Source organism: Capsicum annuum, chromosome 2 (assembly GCF_002878395.1).
Source record: "Capsicum annuum cultivar UCD-10X-F1 chromosome 2, UCD10Xv1.1, whole genome shotgun sequence".
Lineage (NCBI taxonomy): Eukaryota > Viridiplantae > Streptophyta > Magnoliopsida > Solanales > Solanaceae > Capsicum > Capsicum annuum.
In genome coordinates this window covers 129441865-129459781 of record NC_061112.1, presented here as the reverse complement: position 1 = coordinate 129459781, position 17917 = coordinate 129441865, and the positions used below count along the sequence as shown (strand labels likewise).

Sequence of the window (17917 nt, the reverse complement as noted above, 5' to 3'; positions counted from 1 at the left end):
TATCTGTATATTTGTATGTAGTTGTATTTGATTATTTGTTTTTTTAGTTGTATATGTATATCTGTATGTAATTGTATTTACATATATGTTTTCTAATTCTATTTGTATAACTATTTGTAGTTGTATTTGATTATTTGTTTTTTAGTTTTATATGCATATATGTATGTAGTTGTATCTGTATATATGATTTTTAATTGTATTTGTATATCAGTATGTAGTTGTATTTGTATATATATTTTTTAATTGATTCTGTATATCTGTACGTAGTTCTATTTGTATATCTGTTTCATGTATATCTTCTTTTTTTTGTTTATGTATAGCGTTGAGTTTCAAAAAAATCGTATTTCAAAAACTTATAATAAAAATTTAAATTTGGAACATACCTAGTAAAAATAGTTGTTGAATGATTCCTCTTTCTTCTCTCTAATCTTTCCAAAATATTTTTTTTAGATTTAATACATGCCTTAAATCACAGATAATGAGCTTTAATGCTCAGTAATTGAAGAGTAATTAGTTGGAAGTTGGAGTAATTTAAGGGGATTTAATACTTTCAAATTTCCTTTTTTATCTCTTGTTCTGTTAAGTTATTTTTCTACTGATTTGTATAATTCTGTTATATATTCAATAAACTATTACCTACTTTTGCCTATAATTTGTAATTATTGGAACTTTCACTAGGAAGTTAGTTATAGGTCTATACTTTATCTGTTATATATACAAATAACTATTACCTACTTTTGCCTATAATTTGTAATTATTGAAACTTTCACTAGAAAGTTAGTTATAGATCTTATACTTTACCTATTTGTGAATTTTTGCCTTAAATTTAGGGAAATTTATTGTACTTAATTGAGTCAGCAAAGCATAAAATAGAATGGAAAACGTGAATAATGTTTTTGTTCTTCGGTATATGCATTGCTCACTGAAGCAATTTGGCTGTTGACATTTTCTTATAAAATTTGATAGTATAATTTTTTTTTTTTTAATATTATTCGTGTCGCGCTAGCTTTACTAGAGAAAATTATATGATTGGATATCATAGGAAATGATCTTGAATTTTATTTTTCTGGTCAGAACTTCTTTTATTCATAAGATATAAGTTTGTTATAATATGCGTATAAATTAGTTTTGCCCATGAAATAGGAGTTTGAGATATTCAATAAGTTAAGGAGATAAAAGATAGTTTAATTTCTTGCCTATTGGGTATGGCTTTTTAGCTGTATTAGCTGAGTTACTTTATTAGTAATTTTTAGATAAAATAATCATGATTAAAGCCCTTTTTTTTTTTTTACATTAATTTAGCAGCACACATTTTTTATTTAAAAGGTGTAAGAATGTTGCTTTGTGAATTATAAGAATGACTTTTATAAAGCAGCAGAAAAACATATGAATAACTGAATAACACAAGCAATACATCACAACTTGTGAAAGTTTAACACCATATGTAAAACTTGTATTGTCAAATTTTATCCCTATTGTCAACTTTTGTTGTCAATTGGGCAGGTTCTTCGTATTTATTAAAATATACCCAACTTCTGTCTTATGGGAAAAGTAAATTTATCCTAACTTGTATCTGATAGGCAATGAAAATTTTGCCTCACAAATTTTCTAAAGAAAGAATTATTTTTTGAACAAATTAACAAACAAGGCTATATATTCTAGATCATCCCTTATGAAAGTTATTCCTATAATTCACTCGACATAAAGCTTTGTATAGGTTAGGTTTCTGGGCTGAAATAAGTGAACTCAACCACGTGCACTAACATCTACAGTAGGATAAACCATCACCTCTTAGATCCCTTGACTGATTTTACCATAAAGGCCATGGATACAAAATAACTTTCAACCGAACATAACTTACAACTTTAATCGCATTATATACTCCAAATAGCAACTCTTCTCAAAATCTCCTTCAAGAAATCTCCTTCAAGAAGTGTTAAGTTAAAATCTCATTCTAACTAAGAATTCTTATGATTTCAGAGGATTTCACTACAGTAAAATAAAAAATGTAGGCCTTCCCATGTTTGCCCAACTATTTAGTTTTAAGTACACTGGTGTTAAGAATGATTCATGCCCTTCTCCGACCCTAGTTGCCCAACTTGAGAGCAGAAGCCTAATGCGTTTCACTTATTTATCAGGGTGTTATGATTGGTTTACAACCTGCGAATGTCAAAGACGTCCTTGAAGTGATCTCATAGTTCCTACGAAGTGGAGATGATGAGGTCAGTCCATAAATTTTCTTTTTTTTTCTTTTGCGCAGCAAATAAAATTATATTTGTCAATCAAGTTTGTTCCGCTGCCGTAAGCTTATTAATCTAACTCAAATTAACACACGCCAATTTCACTCACCGGGATTAAAAGAGCCATCAATCGCTATATCTCTTTCTTAGAAAAAAAAATTACGGAAATTCTTTCTTTTTTTATCCACGCTTAAACAATTTTTTTCTTTTGGGCCTTAACAAAAAAAAACTATTTTGGGCTTGTTTGATGGATACTCTGATCCATTAAACCCAAATTCTCCATTTTGAACTTTGTTTCTTCAACCGACATGCCCGTTCGAACAACACAAGGAAATTGGAACCATATAAAAAAGAGGAAATTTCCCACAAGTAAATTTGAACGGATACCCTAATCTTCGCTGGGATTTCAATTGTCATCTCCACTGGCTTCAATACCTTTGCAGGTTTAGTTAGCGTTTTTACTAGTCCATTGCCGTAAAAGAAAATTGTAATTGTGCCATTTGAAATTAATTAATTTATGTTATCTGTGTTCTTGCTTTCTTTTTCTTCAATACATTCATATTCCTGGGTGTTGATCATTTGATAAACGATTTTTTTTTTTCAAATTTAATGGTCATTTTATAGGAGTTGAAATTTTGGCTCCGTTGTTTATTTAGTATTAAGAGCAGTGGCGGAGCCAAAATTTTATTAACCTTACATATATATTAAAATGATAATTTTAATCTCGTATATACAGTTAATTTTTTCTGCGGGAGGTGGTTCGGATGAAACCCTAGGCCCTACCCCCTACCTAGCTCCGCCCTTTAATTCCAGAGACTGGTGTGCCTTTGTCTTTCACATTGGGCTGCGATCACAAAATCCGTCTTGGTTCGGTGATTTGGGTTAGTCGGTCTTTTTTTTCAAAAAAATTGTTGATGCAAGGAGCTAAATTGGCAACTGGCCCGTTTTGGAATTTGTATTCGGAATAGCTTGTTGAATAAGGAAAGATAACAAAGGTTCAGTAATGGTTTCAACACAATATACATACTAGGAAAAAAAATCTCAAATCATACGGTAGATACATTTTTTGTGTTGAATGAATTCTTTTATTTGATGATCATTTACATTAAAAGAATGTTTTTCTCCAGTGGATCATTCGGGTTGTATTTATAGGGGTTGTGTTTATTTTGGGTGCATAGAGGACTGTCTGTTCCAGCTATATGATGAGCATCCTTTTTTTACTGTTAAGAAATTTTGAGCTAATTTTGTAGGCAGTTAAAGTGGTGATAACCATTACAAGAAGTCAAGAACTATGGAAGTACATTTTTTGTGCATTTAGTTTTCTATTTTCTTCAATGGTGCTTGCATGATGTATCTATCTGATAATATGATCTGTTTGACTGATGGTGGTTGCTAAGGGTAATGACACTTTGGCAGGTTGATAAGTGGACATTAAAATAGATAGAAAATGAACAACTCTTCTGCAGGACCTTCATCTAAAGCTAGAGCAGGAGCATCACAACCTTCAGAAAGTTCACTTAAAAGGAAACGTGGCATGTTTCAGAAAGACTGTCAGTGACTATTTATATAGATGTGATAATGTTATTAAATCACTTCACCTTGTTTTATATATTAACACTTCCCTTTTTTATTACACAGTGCAACACATGATGTATGGTTTTGGAGATGATAGCAATGTAAGCAGCCTCTCTGTTTCACTATTTATCTTCTCATTGTTTTTCATCTGTGTATGTCCATAATCGTTAATTGTTATGCTTATGGCAATCCAGTTAATTATGTCAGGCTGCTGTCACCAAGTCTTTTGTGTGTACACACACATTGATTGTGGGGAAATTTGCAGTTTATGTGGGTCCAGATTGAATATGGCCATTGCTTATTGCTTTCTTTTAACATTCTAATAACACCATTATCTGGTTATGGGAAATACTTTAAGTCTTCTCTGATAACAGTACTTAGCTTGTGTGTAATGTCTGGAGGGACTGGACTTTTAGGGGGACCAAGAACCTGTTCTGAAGAAAGAACAGAAATTCAGGAGTTGGAGTTTTGTAATGATATTGTCTAGTTGGTTTTTAAAAATGATAATCTTCTTTGAGGAATAGAACACAGTCATAATCCTTAGTGACTCCTCCATCTTTTTTTTTTAAAATTAAGGTAATGCGTTAGTGACTCCATCATAGATGATTTTTCTTGAAGTTTTTTTTCTTGATGTGTTCCCTTTTGTGGCTCTAAGTTTATTGTTTCTAATTTAGTCAACTGATGCTGGACTTCAAAAGGAATCGGGATGGATGATGGTTGATTACCTTACAAATATCAAAATTTTATGTCTAATAGTTGCACTGATTCTGATTTCTATTTGTTACTGGTATTATTTTATCCCTTGATCTTTACTCAACTTCTGGTGCTGCACTTTCAGCCACTTCCTGAAACTGTCGCACTTGTGGAAGACATTGTGGTGGATTATGTCACTGATATGGTGGGTTGAATTTACTACTATGCAGTGCTATTCTTTAGAAGAGGTTTCGGTGGATACATCTTCCTTCATAAAGTTTTGCATTTTGTACAATTTGTTTTCTATTAGTATTTGATTTTAGAAGAAACATGCATTTGGTCCTATCTTTTAAGCTCTTCAACTTGCGTAGGTGCACAAAGCTCAGGATGTTGCAACCAAAAGGGGGAAGCTTTTGACAGAGGATTTTCTGTTCTTAATTAGAAAGGTAGGTCTTTTCCTGAATTCCACATGCATATGTATAATATGTATGCATATCTGCATCTGTAGTAATATGGTGAATATTTAGTTGAAAATATCCATCCCATTTTTGCTCAATGAGAGAGGTCCTGTGAGTTTTCTGCATTATTTTTCAATTAAGAACATGAAGGAAACTATTGGGACCTGCCGATTAGTGGAACAAACCAGTATCCGGATAGCCAAGTGTAGTTGGACTGAAGTTGAGATTTATAGTTTGCTTAATCGCTAGTTTAAGGTTTTATTGTTGCAATTATTTTGGTCTACCTCATGTGTGTTACTACTGCTCTCACACTGAATAATTGGTTTCATTATGGTAGAAGATCATAGTTAAACATGTATCGCTACTATAGAATTGTCTCTCAAAATGGTTCCCTAGGGTAATTTCATGTATCTTTGAACCTGATAAACCTGAAACTCTTTTGGACTAGTTCGATGCTTCCGTGGCAACTAGAAATGCTGTGAATGGTCAGCTTCTTACTATGTTGATCATTAAAACAACAATCTACTTCAATTTTTGGTTGGGGGGAGAATTAGGCTTTGAGATTATGACATTGCCTAGGGCTTATTTCCTTTTATTTAGTTAACAACTCAATAGAATGAGGCAAGTGGCACTAAATTTTAGTGCCAGTTGCCTCATTCTGTTGTGTTGTTGACAGCATTCTTTTTCTGTGGAATGAATATATGTCAACACATCAGTAGCTGTCAAAAGAATATGGATGGTCGTTTTGAAAAATCAGTCCTGCTATTTTTGTATAGGCTTTACGAGCAGGATATGATGTTACTACAATTTTGCTTTATGAGCGTCTGAATTTTGGATGGATACCGTTGTACTGTGCAGGACCTGCCGAAACTTAACCGGTGTACAGAACTGTTGTCCATGAATGAGGAGTTGAAACAAGCTCGGAAGGCTTTCGAGGTTGATGAAGAGAAATTGGCTCGTGAGGGGGATGTGTGAAGTTATGATCTTACTTCAGAATGCCGAAATTGAGCGGCAGAATAGGACCGGTCTACAATTTACCAACACAGGAGTAAATAGCTGCTTCTCATTTTTCTCTAGCACAATGGAAGCTGCGCGTTAGAGCTATGTAACCTTAGTTCATTTTACCTATCTCTGTAAACATCTTTTCCTCTTTGTTCCATGTTCTTAGTCACTTTGCATCTTTAGATCCTCAATGATGAAATCAGTTTCTTTTCGTTGATGCATTGAATTCCACCGGTATGTAATAGTTCTAAAGATGGGTGTGGGAGGTAGTTATAACATTATCAATCTACTTGTTTGTAGATTTGCACAAACTGAAGGATTGAATTTGTTAGGTAACTTGAGCAGTCACCCTATTAGATGGAATTTATTATGCAAAAGATGGAATATCTCGTACAGCTTTTACCTGTTTTGTCCTGGTATCGCTTTTCACCAAATCCTTCATTTGTTTCAAGGTATTTGGTTAAATTGGAAAAGATAGTACTATCTCGTAACCTGCAGAGCACGTTTAAAGTTCTGCAGTAGTCTGGTGTTTAAATTCGGCTCAAATGAAGTACTCCCTTCATCTCAAATTATTCGTTCCAAATTTCTTAATTTGATTTCTCATTTTATATCTTTTTTCATTAACCAAGTAGAGATAATTTTTTTTATTTTCATATTTTACTATTTGCATTAATTTTTTTTTTTCAAATTAAAATATAAACATCATTTAATAGGAGTACAATGTTAAACTAAGCATGTTATTAATTATTTTTTTTAATTAATGTGTCATCTCAATTTGAGACGGAGGAAGTAAATCAAAGTAGTAATGAAAAGAAAACAGTAATAACAAAATATTGCGATCATCTAAACATAATAAACAACACATGGTAACGAATAACAAAAGCAAGAACCACATTAATAAGCTAATACTACGACAACACGATGCTTCAGGCTACCAACAAGCCTAAATATTGGGGTGGGCATAGTATAGTGCGGTATTTGAAACTTTAATAAGGTAATTTCGTTATTCAATTTTTAAAAACACTATATCATTATCATACCATATTAATTTGGTATTTTAATATTCAGTTACGGTATTTTGCAGGATGATAATCGGTAATCATAGTTTGTTCAACTTTGACAATATATACTCGTATAATAGAGTATTATTACTTCGACTTTTCAAAAAAGCACGTCTCAATTGTCATAATTACACGTTACACATGTAGAAATTATCAAAAAGAAGTACAAATAACTTTTTTTGTTAGTCAATTACACAAAAAAAGACATTACAATCAAGATGGAGTTGCCAAAGTTCTAATGTCTTATATTTTTTGTACTAATACTAAGTTGTATATTTGTTAATATATATATACATACTTCGGTATGGTATTCGATATTTCAACCTGCCATTTATAAATATCGTATACTGTATCACATACCAGAAAGTTTTTAAAATATATACCATATAGCATACCAACTATCATAATATCAAAATCACGATATCAAAAATTTTAATTCGATATAGTAATTCAGTATTATACCATACCATATTCACCCTACCTAACTCCGTCAAAAAACAAGACAACGATTAATTACCTACAATTTTATTGTCATATTAATTAATATGATATAGTATGTCAAATTACTTGACGAATAGTTGTAAGGAAAGGTCATACTCATACGTCATACCAAATGAAATGGTAAGGTACAAATTGGTACATACATATGTTTAGCAAAAAAAAAAAGAATTAATTACTCTTTCACCAACTCATCATCCCTCCACTCAGTTTCCCGCCAACACAAATATAAATACTCCCACCCATTTTGAATTCTCAAACTCTCTCTCTCTCTCTCTCTCTCACACACACACACACACACACAGAGCACGCTGATTCTCACAGTTAAATTTTCTAGAGAAAATGTCAGCTGCAAAATCAAGCGCAAGGAAGAGAGTTTCGGAGCCGCAAAAAACAAAATCGGAGAGCAAACGGCGATCCAGCCCCGTCGAAGATGAATTCGATGCTGAGATCTCTGAGTACGATTTCATTTTCGTTTTCGTTTTGTTAAATTTTCTCTAAATTTTGTGCTGGAATTTGATGAGATCAAGCGAAATTGACAGTGATATCAAAGGGATTATGACGGCGCTAAAGCAGATAAGAGAGAAAGCACAACAGGACGGTCTGAAGAAGAAAGAAGAAACCATCTCTAGGTGCATTTCTCTATTCCTGTTTACGTTTGTAGTCAATTTCTCGTGTTTGTAGGTATATTGAGGCTGTATAAATTTGTTTACCTGTAGTTAAATCGTTGTTTATGCTGAAGTATTTGCAGACACAATATCACGTGTTTTTGCTGTGTAATTCCTGTGTTGATTGTGAATCTATTGAAGTTTCATCAGTTTCGTCAGCTAGGAGGAACTAGATGTTTGCTTCTTCCTGCAGAATTGGTGTTTCGTACTCTTTGATTTGCAATTTTTTCATTTCGTTACAATTGGACTAGCATATAGATCTAAATACTCTGGTATAGAGTTTGTAATCAGCAGTGAAAATTGTAAACGTTTTGATTAGGATCTCGTTTTGATCAAATTAATGCATTCTAAGCTTTTTGTTGCCTTTGTGCACAGTGCTTCTAGCAGAAATTTTGGTTTTAGAAAATGCAAGTTAGAGTTGATTTTCTGGAGACTCCAGATATTCATTTTTTTGGGGAGTTTTCTGATTATGCCAATGATATGTGTACGTTGTTTAAATCAGTTTCGTGCATTAATAAGTTCGTAGAATTGTTCAACGCTGCTTAAACATCGAAAAGTGATTCTAGTTACGACTTATTAAGACAAGCAGTTATACTTGCAGTCCTAAGACGTAGCCGTTTGACGGATTTGATGTATTGTGTAACATATTTTAATGAGTAAGAAATGTATATAAGAGTTATACTGATTGTTCTTGAGCGAAATTGATAGTAATTGGGAAATCCCTGCATAAATTGATTACTAAGTGCGAGAAAATGTAAGCCTTTATGAGTTCATCCTCTTTTGTTATCTTGAATATAACTCCAGCAGTTAATATATGGCGTGTGTTGCTTAAATCAAAGAAATGTTTATTAACATTACTGCTTATTGTGTTCTGTGGTTAGCGTGACTTCAGAAATCAAGTCAAAGATCGATGAGCTCAAATTGAAACTTGAGAAAGACAGGTGAGGAACATTTGTTGCATAATACATGCTAAATGTAAATTTAATTGTTGCAAGTGGTAGCTTTATGTTGATCTTCAATATGTTTGATCACTAGGCAAAATTTTGCAAAGGGACTGTCCAAGAGCTCCAAAGAGGTCAGCCTCGAGTAGATAAGTTAGCCGTGATAGGTTGTAGAAAGAATCTTATGAGTTTTCAATGTATATTCTCTCTTTCTATGCAGTGTGAGAACTTGCTAAAGACTGAAACTGCGAAGTTCCAATCAATTTATGAGAAGTTCAACAAGGAAAAAGCTACACATCTGCAGTCTCTCAGAGGTACTTTTTCTAATGCGAATTTTCCAAAAGAATTGGACCTGTTTGTAGTCTGCAGAACATTTGGAACATTGGGTTTCCAGCTGAACCATCTCTTATTCGTTTCATGATATCATTTTTACAAAATTTTGCAATCTTTTACCAGGCTAACTGAATATTGTTGCAGAATTTCAACTAGACTTTAAGACATTTATAATTGTGATATGTTTTGAAGAGTCCTTACTCGAAGAAAGCACTTTAAAACTAACCGTCTTTGTGGTATCTTGGCAGATACTGTATCCAAATATGAGGAAGAAAAGGAAAGACTATTCGTGCGATATGAGCAACTGAGTGAGTTACAGGAACTTTCTGTAGTATGTTTTCGTTGAATGAATAAGGATGCCTGTGACAGATTTTTGACATTAATTCAGGGAAGAAAGAGAAGAGCATGATATCTGAACTTGAGCAAGACTATAAAAAACGAATTGCAGAACTAGAGGAGTCGCTGAAGAAAAAGAAGCAGGTTAATTTCTTCAATGCACCATATCTCTGTCACACACGCATGGTATACTCAAAACAGTCAGTAACACGTTCTTTTTTTAATGCTTGACAGGATGATAAAGCATTCAGTTTTCTGAGAAAAACTCTAGGTTCATTTCTGGATAATGCCTCAGATGAGGACTTCCCACCTGATGATTGAAAGTCGCAAAGACGTATCTGCAAACTGAAATGACAGTTTCTATCTCCTGATGATTGGAAGTCCCACATATGGTCTATGGATACTGCCACTAGCAATTAATTTGAACATCTTTTAGTGGATACTAAAAGTTGTTCTTCCAAATGTCAAGCTTATACGTTTAAATTGCTCCACTGATCAATAGCTTTTGCTTAGTAGTTGCATTGGTAACTATTATTTGCTGCATTTTTAATATAGCCGCTAGTACCATTAAGAAAAATAGGTTCAGCAGTGGTTGGACACTGGACAGTAATCCTACATGTAAGAATATATACTAGTATAAAGACCACCCGATGTCAACTTCAAAACAAATAGAAAAATCGTTGTTCAATATTAGAAGCAAGAGATGGAGATAATATTGCAAAACTAAGGAGTGCAAATCCTCACTCTTATTTTTCTGCATGTATCTCGTGGTTTGTGGTTTATGTAGCTAAAATAGTAAAACAGTATATGGAGGGAAGGTGGACGAAGACTGAAAATTTAATGGACTAAGAGGACACTTGAATAATAAATTGCACACTGGTTAACCAGGTTCGTGAACTTGATGAGGCTAAACTGAACTTCCAAACCTAGTGTCACCAACATTCAGAAATTTAACTCCATTCCAAATTGAATTCTGAATAGAAAAGAATTGATACAGATTTCTGATATGGAAAAGGAGCAGTTAAGATTTTACAAAACCATTGAAGCAAGGACCCTGATGTCAGCTAAATAGCCCTCTTGCCCATAAGTTTCATATAAACAATTGCATCTACATGATGGATTCCCCAAAATCAGATCGAGCTAAGCAAGCTAACGAACTTGGTAGGAAGGATGTCTTCTTCGAGGCTGTTGCACTGACTGAGGAGGTCGTCTGTTGTGGGCCTGGATGTGCAGGAGAAAAGTTCAGAGGCATAGGTTAAGTTCGAGAAAAACAAGAGCAGTTTAGAATACGGTTCAATTTCCAAAATCACAAACAAATATACATATAAATCATGCGTGTGAAGAATTTCTAGCTACCAATGACTCTGAAGAAAGCTTAAAATATATACTATTAGTGCTGTCTGCAACATGTTGAAGGGCCGTAATAGATAGGATATCTTGCATATATCCCACCTAAATAAGGGTGGTGGATGCTATATAGTAAATAGAGATAACCAAACATGTGGTGAAGAATTCCCTAGGCTCCAGGCCTGAAGGAATAAGTTTTTCGAAAGGGAAAAGTAGATAAACAAAAGATTGCCATTTGATAATTGAGATGACTGCACAAGTAATTCAGAAGAAATGGAGTCCATACCCCAATTTTTGTCATGTGACGACAAGAAGAACATCTAACTGATGGCGCCCCATACGGATACATGAGCAGCACTGCACAACCCCCGCACTTAACTTGGCCAACATATTGAGCTGCAGTGGTAACAACCAGAACCACACGAGTAAGCCCATAGAAATGCATCAATGGCTTTCAACCATCGAATTCTTCAGTGTAATTGTACAGATTCATGAGAACAAGAAAGTGAAGAAAATGTCTATTTCCTCTTTTCTCTCTATCCAATTATGAGAGGTCTGGTATGCCAATTCACAGCAGATAGAAGACTTCACATTATCAGAATGAAAGTGCGCCACACAGTTACTTTACATCAGTTGTTATTAAGATACTTAAAACATATTGATAACTGGCATGGCTCCAATTTACGAATTGCTGATCCCCGAATAAAAAGCATGGAGAAAACTAACGGCTCATACAATCAATTAGAAGTTGCTTTATATGTTATCCTTCAACAATTTTGGCACGTGTCACGATTCAATACAACTTGTATAGGGGGCAACCTACCAATGATAAATTGAAACAGCAATTAATCTTCACTAGCATATGTTATTTGTGACGAACAGGGAAAAATGTCGGCCTATAGGAATCCATTTTAGTATAAAAGAGGAAGCACGAAACCTTCTAGGACAAGATTGACGGTCTGGCAGCATGGACACTTCACCAATTTAGCCCCTTGTGGATAAGAAAGTAACTGCCGGCAACTACCACATACCATCTGACCCATTTCTGCATCATAAATTAATTACATACAAGTATTTTGTTCAAGCATCTCATATATAAACTTGGAAAATTTGATGAACTAAAAGTCTGATATTCTCTGTGAAGAGGACTGACCAGCAGAAACTGTTGCAGCATGTGATGAGGATTGAGGCATTATAGGTTTCATCTGTCGTAAATACGGCATGGGTTGCTTTTCGATTTGGGGCCTTACCTCCTCATTCTTTGTGCCTTCTTGTTTGCTGCCCATTTCCATTTCTGTTTGTGAACAGTTTAGTAATTATTCCCCCAAAATGTCCACAGAAAAGGTAAACGTACTAACTGCACTATCAAATCAAGAAACCCAAATGAGGCAATGTAATTAACTCAATCTTAAATTATGTACTCAGCCATTCAAGAACAGTGAAAATTAAAATAAATAAAAGCAGATTCGATGCAACTCCTTGGCATGACACTTAATATATACTTATATGCTATTTCAAGGCATTGCAGCAAATTTACCAGAAGAAGCAACTGATGACGACGACTGAGGTGGTGGTGTATATGGTGATGAATGTCGAGTCATAGGGATGGATTCTGATCCTAGTGTACGCCCTTCTTTTTCAACACCACAGTCCTGCTTGCTCACCATTTCAACATCTACAAAAGCTAATGTTAGCTAGTTATAAAACTAAAGGATACTGAATAATAGAATTTGTCCACTGCAAAATTAGCACTAAATCCAGGTAGACATATCTTATATGAATTTGACATTATCAGAAGCTGCTAGCCACTTTGCAATCTATCTGCACGACATTGAAATAAAAAATCTACATGCCCAACTTTTATATATGTTTGAGACATCAGGATCCAGGAGACTGAGTCAAACTGCTAACTCAAAGGTTAAAGTCGGAAGGAAGAAATAGTCGAATTTGATACTGCTAATCTGGACGTTTAAAGAGACACAAGCCTTTAAGTTATGAATCCTAACACACTCATCTTAAAAACTTGTTTAATTAATGAGAACCTTTCATGTTTTATGCTTATAAATTTGGGCTATACCAGGAAATACCTTAAACGCCAAACCTCCAACAGCTAGAACTTTTGCCACACATTAACCCATAATTTGTGTTAATAGACAATAGTTGAGTATTGGAATGAAACTGAGCCCATATAGAGCAGAATGGACATGGTGGACTCATATAGCCGACCCCACTAGTTGGGATTGAGCTGCACTGTTGATTGTATTGTCCCTTGATTATTTTCATATCTTGAATATAGTTCATCACTCGTCATTTTTACGTGCTCAAATGGAATTAATTTCTTCTCAGTTTGCCAGACCTTACTTCAATCACATCCCACCTGCAGTTTCAATCTACACAAAGACATTAGGGCATACCATCTCTCTGACCATACTGATCAACAAACATGAACTTATACTGGAGGTCTGTTACATAAATGAGGGCCGGAATGATATTATGGACCAATTCAGAAAGTAATTGACACTAGTATATTTTAGCACAAACCAATAGAATTGTAACCAAGGACACTTCAAATTTGAGTAAAAAGGGGAGGATTCACCAGCAAGAGCCGCTCCTTCTGTCCCTGATGCTGGTGTAGATGTTTGTAGCGGCGGTAGTTGAGGGGTCAACTGCCATCCTGGAGGTGGACCATTATCTTCATCTTCGATGACTTTTTCTTTTTTCTCCATTTCTATATCTGAAATTCAGAAGCCTAATTCTGACGAACCAAATGGATAAAGAACTCATACATCCCCAAATTCCTCATAATTTACTGGACAACTAGATAAAGCCAACATCTAAGCACATTCACATGAGAGAATCCATAACATGGAAGATACTAATGCTATCACAAGTCTTGCATAGAATTACTTTCAATTTATTAGATTCATTGTTTGGCAAGAATAAGTTTTTATTATCTCTTGATTATTCCATTATCTTGAATATAATAATTCATCCGTCGTCATTTTACGAGCTCAAATGGATAATTTCGTCTCAGTTTGGCCCATCTTACTTCAATCACATCCCACCAGCAGTTTCAATCAACACAAAGATACTGGGGTATGCCATCTCTGTTACCATACTGATCAACAAACATGAACTTGCACTGAAGGTCTGTTGTATAAATGAGGCCCGATTGGTGTTATGGACTAATTCAGGAAAACACAAGGCTTGCATTAAGTAATTGAGACTAGTGTATTTTAGCAATCAATTGAAATTTAAAAGTGGAAACTTTGGATCTGAGTAGAAAGGGAGGACTCACCAGCAAGAGGAGCTCCGTGTGTCCCTGATGCTGGTGTAGATGTTTGTAGCATCGGTAGTTGAGCAGTCAGCTTCCATACTGGTGGTGGACCATTATCTTCATCTTCAATGACTTTTTCTTTCTTCATTTCTACATCTGAAAGTCAGAAGGTTAAATCTTATGAACCAAGCAAATAAAGAAGACTCATTCATCCCCATATTCCTCTAATCTTGCTCGACAACTAGATGAAGCAAGCATCTGAGCTTATTCACATAATAGCATCCTTAATGCATAAGATACTAACGTGGATCATAAGCTACGCATAGTAATACTTTTCAATTGGTAACTTAAATGTTTGGAAAGAATAAGTTAGTGAATTGCAAACCTTTAAGAAACATTACATAAGAACCAAAAAGAGCAGATTTTAGTAAGCTTATACTAATTTTTTTTAATGGAGTTATCCCCTTCTACAGTAAATCAACAATATGGTCTGTGTTAAAGCACACTGAAAACAAATAAGCAAGGAAAAGCACCATCAGTAATATACTTAAGTAACATCATAGCAAATGTGACAACCAACAAGCACATAAGTGCAAAAGAAGCTACATAAAATGCCAGCCAGTACGAATGACGTTACAATAACCAAATAGTGGTCCCACGTGATTATCTCTTTAAAGCAACAACAACAAGAAGATATCCAGTGTAATCCCATAAGTGGGATCTGGGAAGGGTGGTGTATATTCAGACCTTATCCCTACCTTGTGCAGGTAGGGAGGTTGTTTCTGATAGACCCTCGACTCAAGTAAAACATTTCAAAATGATCATTGCTTAAAAGATACAAAAAAAAAGAAAACATCAACATTGAAAGAAGGTGTCACCAACGGTCTTTATGTTTCAACACGGTTCATGGTCATTGACTTCCATAGATTATATCTACACATAATTTGAAGAGTTGAGTTTCAAGAACCAATCTAGCGCAGATCTAAAAGAAGGCCAACCACTATCTTTTACAAATTGGTTCAATTGAGGCATTAATCTAGTGGAGCTGACAATAGTATTTAAAAGCAATTCTAATGTTTTTTGCTACTCCATTTCAAAAACTTTGCAGGATAAAATATCTATCCCACTGTGTATAAGATACAATAGGAAGTCATGACCTGGAAAATAGGAAAAGAAAGATGGGTGTTTTGTTTGTGTGCGAGAAGTAAAAGAGGGAGCGGGAGAGGGGGGCGCAGGGTAAACGTAATTTGACAGTAAAGTTAACAACTTACCACAAGTAACTGCTGCTATTGTTGGCGGTGAAGACCGCATTTTTTTCAGTGGGATTACAGTGTTCCAACCAGGTGGTGGACCATCTTCATCATCTTCCAATTCGTGTTCTTTGCTCTCCATCTCTACATCAGTAGTCTGTTCACAAGTTACTGTTGTGTATCTGAAGAATCAACTAGTTTTGCATTCACGAAGCAATTACTTCTGCATTAACTGTTTCCTCTTTTCTTCCCCTTTCAATGTTATAATGATAGTTATATATATTGCTATAGCCTCAAGAGTTCTAAAAATTTTCAACTCTTGAGAGCAATAAGTTCCGTGATAGCTGACGAAAGCTGGGTGCGGGTGCTAGTGAAGAGTAGCAAACAGTATTTCAATGTTCAAGGAAGGACAAGCAATCTATGCATTATTTGATCATGTCAAGTGCAATTTCTTGTAGATTTGTCATTCTGCATACCTATTTGTACAGATAATTCGTAAATGTGACCTCGGACACTTGTGAAAATTACACATATCATGTCCTAGACATTGCAAACTCTCCTTATGTAAACTTTGCCTATCACATTGCAAACCCACATTCAAGAGAATGGTTATGCAAGATTATAGTCAAAGCAAGAATAGTCATAACATGATGAATCCTCTAAAATGATATAAACTCAATCCTTTTAGTTTGGTATCCCAGCATTGTTGTTTGATTGATCGACACCTTTTCGTTATTAATGGTATCAAGACTCAACTTTTTGGTCTAATATTTGACAGATGAATGTACTTGCCTACAAGTCTCACTCATACATAATCATAATGGAGGGGCACACTTCAAACTGAATTGACCAGCAAAATACAGGAAATCATGGGAAGCCAATGAAGACCAAATTCAACTATATATAGAGTTTTCTAACAAATCAAAAGACAAGTCCCCATAAATTAACAATATCACTTAGAGAAGTTATAATATTCTTTTCATCAGTAACAATTATATGGCATCAAGACTCAACCTTAAACTAATTTCCATCTTTTGATAGATGCATGTACTTTTCCACAACTCTCACTCACACATAATCATAATGGGGAACATTCTTCAAACTGAATTCACAAGCACAATACACTTAATCCGTTGAGTCCAATGAAGATCAATTTCAACTATAGAGAGTCTTCAAACAAATCAATTAAAAATCCCCAAAAAATTAACAATATTACTTCTAGAAATTCTTATATTCTTTTCACTATTAACAAGTATATGGCATCAAGATTCGACCTTAAAATAATTTCCCATCTTTTTACAGATGAATATACTTCCCTACACACATCAATCACACATAAAATCAAAGCAGACGCCCTTAAAACTGAATATCACAAAATAAAGGTAACTCAAAAAAATCAAAATTAAATTGATACCCATTCATATTCTTTTCACTATTAACAAGTATATGGCATCAAGACTCGACCTTTAACTAATTTCCCATCTTTTTACAGATGAGAATATACTTCTCTACACGCATCAATCATACATACATTCAAAGCAGACACCCTTAAAACTGAATTTCATCAACAAAATACAGGTAACTCAAGAAAATCAAAATTAAATTGATACCCATTCTTATATTCTTTTCACTATTAACGAGTATATGGCATCAAGACTCAACCTTTAACTAATTTCCCATCTTTTAACAGATGGATGTAATTCTCCAAATCAAAGCAGGCACCCTTAAAAACTGAATTTCATTAACACAATACAAGTAACTCAAGAAAACCAAAATCAAATTAATACCGATTTTATTTCTTTAATGATTAATCTCACCTGGAGCAGCTGTTGATTATTTTGCTGAGGAATTGATGGCCAACCTGGAGGTGGTCCTTCATCATCATCATCAACAACATTGGTGTGTTGGGATGGTAGAGCTATAGAGTCAAAACCAGGTGGTGGACCCTCATCTTCTTCTTCTTGCTGATTTTCGATTTTGCTTAACTTTTCTTCCATTTTTTTTGGTCTCAGTGAATCAAAACAACAGCCACTTAAACTGCTGCTAATTTTAGCGCTAATTTACATCTGAATATAATAAGTACAGTAGGTTTTTACTGCCGTCTGGACAATATGTTGGAAAAGTTCTCTTTGGAGTAGAAAACACATTTTACTTGTCATAGTACAATTAAGATTTTATCTTTAGTATTGAATATTCTTGAAATTAACATTAGTAAAAATTACTACTCACCGTCCTAAT

At 34.4% G+C, this 17917-nt stretch overlaps 3 protein-coding genes across 7 annotated transcripts; 2 read left to right on the top strand and 1 right to left on the bottom strand.

Annotated features, from left to right (window-relative positions):
• Window positions 1–2312: 2312 nt before the first annotated feature.
• LOC107859098 (transcription initiation factor TFIID subunit 13) lies at window positions 2313–6345 on the top strand. 2 transcript variants are annotated; one of them, XM_016703991.2, is made up of 6 exons: window positions 2313–2683; window positions 3657–3790; window positions 3879–3916; window positions 4654–4713; window positions 4880–4954; window positions 5825–6345. In XM_016703991.2, exons 2-6 carry the CDS (start codon window positions 3688–3690, stop codon window positions 5939–5941), a joined length of 393 nt encoding a protein of 130 aa, XP_016559477.1. In that variant the 5' UTR covers window positions 2313–2683; window positions 3657–3687; the 3' UTR covers window positions 5942–6345. The 2 variants fall into 2 exon arrangements, with proteins under 2 accessions (XP_016559477.1, XP_047262905.1); XM_047406949.1 differs by lacking the exon at window positions 2313–2683 and adding an exon at window positions 2716–3121 and having other exon boundaries at window positions 3707–3790.
• A 1251-nt stretch (window positions 6346–7596) lies between these two features.
• On the top strand, window positions 7597–10333 carry LOC107861132 (DNA ligase 1). The gene is made up of 8 exons (XM_016706512.2): window positions 7597–7985; window positions 8070–8159; window positions 9077–9136; window positions 9231–9270; window positions 9357–9450; window positions 9718–9777; window positions 9858–9949; window positions 10040–10333. The coding sequence occupies exons 1-8, from the start codon at window positions 7870–7872 to the stop codon at window positions 10124–10126; spliced, it is 639 nt and encodes a 212-aa protein (XP_016561998.1). The 5' UTR covers window positions 7597–7869; the 3' UTR covers window positions 10127–10333.
• A 303-nt stretch (window positions 10334–10636) lies between these two features.
• Window positions 10637–17842, bottom strand: LOC107859099. 4 transcript variants are annotated; one of them, XM_016703992.2, is made up of 9 exons: window positions 17497–17838; window positions 15701–15836; window positions 14451–14585; window positions 13749–13886; window positions 12690–12836; window positions 12306–12446; window positions 12090–12197; window positions 11439–11548; window positions 10637–11026 (listed from the first exon to the last, which is right to left on the bottom strand). In XM_016703992.2, exons 1-9 carry the CDS (start codon window positions 17674–17676, stop codon window positions 10955–10957), a joined length of 1167 nt encoding a protein of 388 aa, XP_016559478.1. In that variant the 5' UTR covers window positions 17677–17838; the 3' UTR covers window positions 10637–10954. The 4 variants fall into 4 exon arrangements, with proteins under 4 accessions (XP_016559478.1, XP_016559479.1, XP_016559480.1 ...); XM_016703993.2 differs by having other exon boundaries at window positions 12306–12447; window positions 12694–12836; XM_016703994.2 differs by having other exon boundaries at window positions 12690–12827.
• Window positions 17843–17917: the final 75 nt, after the last annotated feature.

Bases quoted from the DNA above. Each gene is read 5' to 3' on its own strand.
- LOC107859099 (XM_016703992.2), bottom strand. From the start codon at position 17,676: ATGGAAGAAAAGTTAAGCAAAATCGAAAATCAGCAAGAAGAAGAAGAT. The intron at 13,887-14,450 runs GTGAGTCCTCCC...TCTGAATTTCAG, and splicing joins ACACGGAGCTCCTCTTGCTG to ATATAGAAATGGAGAAAAAA. The intron at 12,837-13,748 runs GTGAATCCTCCC...AGCTAACATTAG, and splicing joins AGAAGGAGCGGCTCTTGCTG to CTTTTGTAGATGTTGAAATG.
- LOC107859098 (XM_047406949.1), top strand. From the start codon at position 2,950: ATGATAATTTTAATCTCGTATATACAGTTAATTTTTTCTGCGGGAGGT. The intron at 3,122-3,706 runs GTTAGTCGGTCT...ACTCTTCTGCAG, and splicing joins GTCTTGGTTCGGTGATTTGG to GACCTTCATCTAAAGCTAGA. The intron at 3,917-4,653 runs GTAAGCAGCCTC...CTGCACTTTCAG, and splicing joins GTTTTGGAGATGATAGCAAT to CCACTTCCTGAAACTGTCGC.
- LOC107861132 (XM_016706512.2), top strand. From the start codon at position 7,870: ATGTCAGCTGCAAAATCAAGCGCAAGGAAGAGAGTTTCGGAGCCGCAA. The intron at 9,137-9,230 runs GTGAGGAACATT...TTTGATCACTAG, and splicing joins TTGAAACTTGAGAAAGACAG to GCAAAATTTTGCAAAGGGAC. The intron at 9,271-9,356 runs GTCAGCCTCGAG...CTTTCTATGCAG, and splicing joins TGTCCAAGAGCTCCAAAGAG to TGTGAGAACTTGCTAAAGAC.